The sequence below is a fragment of the Lipotes vexillifer genome, unplaced genomic scaffold, assembly GCF_000442215.2.
Source record: "Lipotes vexillifer unplaced genomic scaffold, Lipotes_vexillifer_v1.1 scaffold1962, whole genome shotgun sequence".
In the NCBI taxonomy this organism is placed as follows: Eukaryota; Metazoa; Chordata; class Mammalia; order Artiodactyla; family Lipotidae; genus Lipotes; species Lipotes vexillifer.
The window spans coordinates 461,974-470,089 of record NW_006782699.1 but is presented as its reverse complement, the minus strand read 5'-3'; the positions used below and the strand labels follow the sequence as shown (position 1 = coordinate 470,089).

General features: G+C 40.6%; 1 protein-coding gene across 1 annotated transcript in view; it reads left to right on the top strand.

The window, feature by feature from the left end:
• Positions 1–8,116, top strand: part of ZFHX4 (zinc finger homeobox 4) — a 179,049-nt gene that overhangs the window by 166,316 nt on the left and 4,617 nt on the right. Inside the window, exon 11 of the mRNA XM_007455363.1 lies at positions 1–3,204. This exon is cut by the window's left edge and continues 26 nt beyond it. Within this exon, the coding sequence (XP_007455425.1) occupies positions 1–3,204 (3,204 nt within the window). The remainder of the gene's footprint in view (positions 3,205–8,116) is intronic.

Sequence of the window (8,116 nt, the reverse complement as noted above, 5' to 3'; positions counted from 1 at the left end):
CCCCACCGCCCCCTCCCCCATCTGCTCCCCCGCAGGTCCAGCTGCCCGTGTCCCTGGACCTTCCGCTCTTTCCTTCCATCATGATGCAGCCCGTGCAGCATCCCGCGCTTCCTCCCCAGCTCGCCCTGCAGCTGCCCCAGATGGACACACTCTCGGCCGATCTCACTCAGCTCTGCCAGCAGCAGCTCGGATTAGATCCCAATTTCCTAAGGCATTCTCAGTTCAAACGCCCACGGACAAGAATTACAGACGACCAGCTGAAAATCCTGAGGGCTTATTTTGACATCAATAATTCTCCGAGTGAAGAACAGATCCAAGAAATGGCGGAGAAGTCTGGCCTCTCTCAAAAGGTTATCAAGCACTGGTTTCGAAATACGCTTTTTAAGGAGCGGCAGAGGAATAAGGATTCGCCCTACAACTTCAGTAACCCTCCCATAACAGTTTTGGAAGACATCAGAATCGACCCCCAGCCCTCCTCTTTAGAACACTACAAATCTGATGCATCCTTCAGTAAAAGGTCGTCGAGAACCAGGTTTACAGACTACCAGCTTAGGGTTCTTCAAGACTTTTTTGACACAAACGCTTACCCAAAAGATGACGAAATAGAACAACTTTCTACCGTTCTCAATCTGCCTACCCGGGTTATTGTTGTGTGGTTCCAGAATGCTCGTCAGAAGGCCCGGAAGAGTTACGAGAATCAAGCAGAGGCTAAAGACAATGAAAAAAGAGAACTTACTAACGAGCGGTACATTCGAACGAGCAACATGCAGTACCAGTGTAAAAAGTGCAATGTGGTTTTCCCCAGGATCTTTGACTTGATTACGCATCAGAAAAAGCAGTGTTACAAGGATGAAGATGATGATGCCCAAGATGAAAGCCAAACCGAAGACTCCATGGACGCCACGGATCAGGTGGTGTATAAGCATTGCACAGCGTCTGGCCAAACGGAGGCACCCAAAAACGCTCCTGCCCCGGCGGTAAGTTCTGGCTCTGGGACTAGCACCCCGCTGATCCCGTCACCCAAACCGGAACCGGAGAAGACGTCTCCAAAACCCGAATATCCCACAGAAAAGCCAAAGCAGAGTGACCCCTTGCCCGCTTCTCAAGGCGCCAAACCAGCGCTGCTCTCAGCATCCACTTCCTCAGAGCCGCCACCGGCCTCGGCCGCTCCGCCGCAGACACCAAAACAACCCCAACTTATGGGAAGACCTCCCTCGGCCTCTCAAACCCCGGTCCCTTCCAGTCCGCTCCAGATTTCCATGACTTCTCTCCAGAACAGTCTACCTCCACAGTTACTACAGTACCAATGTGATCAGTGCACAGTTGCCTTCCCGACTCTGGAACTCTGGCAGGAACATCAGCACATGCACTTCCTGGCTGCTCAGAACCAATTCCTGCACTCCCCATTCTTGGAACGGCCCATGGACATGCCCTACATGATATTCGACCCCAACAATCCACTGATGACTGGACAGCTGCTGAGTGGTTCTCTCACACAGATGCCCCCTCAGACCACTTCCTCCCACCCCGCAGCCCAGGCCACAGCTGCTGCTTCCCTTAAAAGGAAACTGGATGATAAAGAAGACAATAACTGCAGTGAAAAGGAAGGCGGCAATAGCGGTGAAGACCAACACCGTGATAAACGCTTGAGAACCACCATCACCCCTGAACAACTGGAAATTCTATATGAAAAATACTTATTGGATTCCAATCCTACCCGGAAAATGCTTGATCATATTGCACGTGAAGTGGGGCTCAAGAAAAGAGTCGTGCAAGTCTGGTTCCAGAACACACGAGCGCGAGAAAGGAAGGGCCAGTTCCGGGCAGTGGGTCCAGCCCAGTCTCATAAACGGTGTCCCTTTTGCCGAGCCCTGTTTAAGGCGAAGTCAGCCTTAGAAAGCCACATTCGCTCCCGGCACTGGAATGAAGGAAAGCAGGCAGGTTACAGCTTGCCACCAAGCCCTTTAATATCAACAGAAGATGGGGGAGAAAGCCCACAGAAATACATTTATTTTGATTATCCATCTCTGCCATTAACTAAAATTGATCTCTCAAGTGAGAATGAATTGGCTTCTACAGTGTCAACACCTGTTAGCAAAACAGCAGAGCTGTCGCCGAAGAATCTTTTAAGCCCTTCTTCTTTTAAAGCAGAATGTTCTGAGGATGCAGAGAATTTAAACGCCCCTCCTGCTGAGGCTGGGTATGATCAAAATAAAACTGACTTTGATGAGACTTCGTCAATTAATACGGCGATCAGTGACGCCACCACCGGAGATGAGGGAAACGCGGAAATGGAAAGCACCACGGGAAGTTCTGGAGATGTGAAGCCAGCTCTATCTCCTAAAGAGCCGAAAACTCTCGACACTTTGCCAAAAACAGCAACCACACCCACCACGGAGGTCTGCGATGAAAAATTTCTCTTTTCTCTCACGAGTCCCTCAATACCTTTCAACGATAAAGATGGTGACCATGACCAAAGCTTTTACATCACGGATGACCCCGATGACAATGCTGACCGCAGTGAAACGTCCAGCATAGCTGACCCGAGTTCGCCAAATCCATTTGGATCCAGCAATCCTTTCAAATCCAAAAGTAACGATCGACCAGGTCACAAGCGTTTCAGAACCCAGATGAGCAATCTTCAACTCAAGGTTCTCAAGGCTTGCTTTAGTGACTACCGAACTCCAACCATGCAAGAATGTGAAATGCTAGGGAATGAGATTGGTCTGCCCAAACGCGTGGTCCAGGTGTGGTTCCAGAATGCAAGGGCAAAGGAAAAGAAATTTAAAATTAACATAGGGAAGCCTTTCATGATCAATCAAAGTGGCACGGAAGGCACCAAACCAGAGTGTACCCTCTGTGGGGTGAAGTACTCGGCCCGCTTGTCCATCAGAGATCATATTTTCTCCAAACAGCACATTTCAAAAGTGAGGGAGACCGTTGGGAGTCAGCTTGATCGGGAGAAAGATTACTTGGCTCCGACGACCGTTCGACAGCTGATGGCACAGCAGGAACTTGACCGTATAAAGAAAGCTTCGGATGTGCTGGGCTTAGCGGTACAGCAGCCAGGCATGATGGACAGCAGCTCCCTTCATGGCATCAGTCTGCCAGCAGCCTATCCAGGACTCCCCGGCCTCCCCCCAGTCCTTCTCCCTGGAATGAACGGTCCATCCTCCTTGCCTGGATTTCCACAAAATTCAAACAGTAAGTCATTTCAAGGAGAGTCCGTCTAATTAATTAAATAATATTAGGCAGCCAATGACATGCAACCAAGAACAGGGTATGTTGGATCTCTTTTAATTTCAGTAAGTGAAACCATTATGTTATTTGAAATATATATTTTAGTGGCTATAGTTAATAACTTATAGAAATAAGCCAACCTGAACGTACACAGAAAAACAAAGACAAGGTAGATCAGAGTCTCAGAAATATATTATTTATATCATTATATCTTTATATTTTAGAAACATTCCTTTAATATACTCATTTCAAACTGATTTCAAATGGCATTTCAGCACAGGCACGTGGCACAAAATTTGGTATACATATTAAGAAAGTGAAGCATTAAGTAATATATCCGTTGGTTTCCTAATTTATGTAATTTCCAAGAGACACTGATTTTTTTTTTCTTTTGGTTTTGTACTTTTGGGGGTTTTTTTCCCCCTTGAATGCCAGGAAGTTCAAAAGCCAAAGGCCCTCTAGCCACAGGAATTCCCCCGCATTACACCTAGGAGGTAATAAAGCATATATATGTAAAGTTTAACTACTAAAAATATGACTTCTGTGATTATTTGTAACTTAGTATTGCTATATGATTTTGCTTTTAGTAGCATACACGTTGTTACTTGTTATTTATGTAAATTTAGAATCTTAAAAATACATTTATATTACTCCATGCTTTTCTACCACCACCCCTAGCCTAGATTTATAATAAAGACAGACCAAAATGGTAAAACTGTTTGAGGCAATCCCCGATGAAGAATCCAATTCTGTGTTTATCAAGAGAAATGCAATTTGTACAGTTTAGGTTTTGTGAGTAAGTATAGGTATCCAATTATCTTAGGCCGAAAAAAATTGAAGATAGTGTGCTAGGAATTCATGTAGCTACACATATAACACAAGTTGTATATTATCCAAAATGAAAAAAAAAAATGATCCTAGTTTCTTCTTTAAAGTAAGTTTTATTTTCCAAATTAATAGTACATTAAAAAAAAAATTGTTACAAGGAAATTATGACATTCCAAAGAGACATCTAGAATGAACTAGTTACATTTATCTAGAAAGTTTCCAAAAACACAAAAGGAAAGCTTTTTTTTCATTTTCCAGATTGGACTTTTACATAAATTTCAAACTTTTCAATTTCATCCTTCTCTTATGGCGATTTACATTTTAATGTGACTCTGGAAGATATTCCCATTTTAACTTTTATTTTGGGAGACATGAAAACAATGATATCAAATGACCCCTTGGCTACTGATAGCTCATCTGATTGGTTCCCTGTCCAGAATGACTTGTTGGCATTAGAGAGAAGCAGAATGAATCTGCACGTATAAAAAGTTTTACCAAGAAAATTTCTGCGAGGTCCTTTCCTTTAACTATCACATCAGCTACCTTCCCCTGCCCGCCTATGAATGTATTAGTCTTCTAGTCTCACTTTATGTATCACTGTAATTATTAATTGACATCTAGAAAAATGTCTTATGTAGAAAGACTCTTGTGATCACTTACATAAAATAGAGCTTTTCCACGTAATGTCTAATGTGGAAAAATTCCATGAGCACTTATATATAAATTTTACAATTATGTAAAATAGAATAAAATTTGATATTTACAGTTGGCTAAGAACACTTCAAGTATCTGTGCCTTTAATCTACAAGTCAGCTTTGACTGATGATCCTATGTAGTCATCCCACTAAGTGGTGGTCAGAACATCTTGTTTTTCTCTCCACTGGATCAGAAGGCCTTTGCTTGGACAACAGGTCCTTCCCTGACTACCCTTCTGGTTTGTCACTCTGAAACTGGTACCCTGAGGGCCTGTACAAGAGAAAGCCAGGAGGGAGGAGAGAGAAGGTATTTGTGAAATACTTAAACGACCTAACCTTTCCCCTCATTCTACACACCATAAATATAATTTACATCCTCCCCCCTGAAATATAGGCCCTTTTTATAACTCTCAGAATTGTGGGAAGATGTTAGAGGCAGGCCCTCCTCAGAGAGCACTATTTTTAAATGCATCAGGTACTGAGGGCACCACGTATCTGCTGCTTCATTAAATCATGGACCAAAACAGACCGGAGAGTGTTATAAAGAGAAAAGGTCCAGGAGCATACCTACTGGAATTTGCAGTTTCTCTTGAATTAGTTCTTTGTTTGTGAAGGAGTTTAAACATTAGCACAGCAGAGTTATCAGCAGGATCCCATCTGAGAGCCTGAATTCCCACACTTCCAGCTCACATCTTTTTTAGGTTAATTGATCTGTGGTGGGTAATGCTGAATATTTTAATCATCTCATGGAGTAGAGCTGTGGCTCTCCATCTTTCTATCAGCATCTTTCTACTGTATTACTTTTCATCAAACAAATATCTCCATTGCTCTATGGAAGAAATAGACCAGCTAGGTGAAATAAAAGAAGAAAATTGCTTCATAAGTAAAATATTTCTGTATCTCTCCCATGCCCTGGGCTCTTGTAACAGTTTGTTATCTATATGAATAAACTTTGACCATATGATGTGTTCACCTTGGTCCCATTTTAATGGGATTTAGTTATGGAAAAGGCTTCATTTTAAAGACACCCCCATCCCTCTGAAGGTAGATTTCAAGGTTTTGTTCCTAAGAAAATCACTAAAAAGGGACTCCATTGAATGAGATATGCCGTAAAGTAAGTAATAAGTGTGATTCCGAAGGCTACACCCCAAAATTGCCTTAATTGCAGTGTACATATTCAGTCTTAGCATTTATCCACCTCTAAGTTTCCTGATTTAAATACCCATTTTATTCCTTTTTTTGGTGGAATTCCTGTTCTGTTTTAACAGCTTTAATTCTCATAAAACCTCCTTACCATACTTCCAAGAAATCTTCAAATTATTTAGTCTTTCAAGATCACAAAGAAAACCCTTTGAAGAGTAATATCCATCACGTGTGCCTGCTTTCCGAACAATGACTCAGCCCTGTGTTCAGTATCACTACTTACCATCATTCATGTTTGATAAAATGAATTATTTTCTGCTAAAAATTTTTTCCCACAATTGTCTTTTTCTATCATGATCATATGCAAAAAAGGAAAGTGACAATAGAAAATCACATGCCTGTACACCTGGAAAAAGTTAGAAACCTTTAAATTTACATTTTATCCTTTAGGATGTTAGCTTCTTTTGGTGTTTTCCTCAGGATGACTAGGAAAATAACTTGATTTTCTATTTTTAACGTATTTACTTTTTTGTTTTAAGCAGTGTCTGATTTTTATATGTTCCACTAGTCTTTGGAAATACTGCCTAACCCAATTTCCTTAAATGGAACTTTAGAACATGGCTTTTGCATTTTTCTCATACTTCAGTGTAATTTACTAGCACTTTTGGGGTAAATCTAGATAAGAGTAGGTCTTTAATAATTTTAGCACAATGGTCTTTGGCCCATGTACTTAATTAGTTTTATTTTCCACCTCAATAGTAAACTTTTCCTCTGCGACACCTAGATCAAAGCAACTTGGGGAAAAGACACTACATCTACATTCATGGTGAGACAGGCATTTTCTTCTGAAAAGCATTACTTTGGGGAATAGGCAGCTGTTTCAGGAAAACAAAACCAAATAAAATGATGGTAAAAACTTTCATCTCTCTGTGAAATTTCAGAGAATTGGAACAGGAGTTAGGGAACAGGAAAGAATGTATCTTTGTAGTTACCACCACTTATTTTGCATCCTGATTACTGTTCAGTTTTTCTCTTCTATATGTGGTTTTCATATATCAGTTGACTACTGAACTTTTGACTGCAAACTTCTACAAGTTTATGTCTTTTATTAGTAGACCCAATGTACATTATTCATTATCCTTAATCTGTATCTTTTTTCCTAAAACTTTTACTTAACAGCTGATTATTTAAGTCAGCTTATTCCTCAAGATGTTGCATTCTTAAATACCTCTGGTAGTCTTTAACTATAGTAGTTAGGATTCCTATGGCAGTCTTCTAAAAATTTTCATTACTTCATTATATGACCTCTAGATAGGAATTTGTAGACCTCATCTGATGGGAAAGCCTGAGTCAACAGCTATTGACCTACTTGCTTTCTAACTACCACTGCAATTTTTTTGTCTTAATTCCTTAAAATTTCTCTTGCCTTAAATTCTCACGTCAGAGAGATAGGTGAGCCAGCAATTTCTTTAGATTTAGGGGGGAAAGCACTTAGGTGGAAAGGGGTGCAATTATTGAGTATGAAGTCTAGATGTACTAGACCCAGAAATAAGGTAGGCTTTATGAGTAGGCAAAAGAAGCTGGCTACCAACATAATATCATTCTGACAATGCAATGAAGGATCTTCTGTCCTTAGTAAAACTTATTCTGCCCGAATCACTCATGCCTGAAATTCTGTAATTTTAGTTCTTCTGACTTAATACATTATCCTCTGTTAAGTGGAAAGTAGCATAGAATATCATGAAATCAGAATATCATAGCAGAAGAAACCTCAAATTATCAAATCTAGTGTATATTGATCCTTTTCAAAAATAGGTGTATTTATATCTCTGGTTTTTTTCTTGCAAATAAAATTTTATAGAGAGGCAGGTGGAAAGCAGATCAAGATGCCAGGCATCATAGTGTAGGAATAAAGGCAAGGGAGTTGCTGGTTTGGGCCCCCAACAGCAACTCCATTGCTTCACAGTTTGGGGCTGTGTCTAAGTCCCATGGAATCCGAGAAGTCTATCATTCTAAATTGGATTAAAGATCCAGGAATTTACCAATTCATTCCTACCATACCCCTGCCAATCTTAAGCCATTTTCTTTTAAATTTATTTTGAATGTGTCATCCATTCTTCTGTAAAATGTAGATACTTGCTATCAGTTTCTCCTGGAAATACAATGTTATTATTTTCAAGGATTGTTTTTTTCATTTTTAATATTCCAAC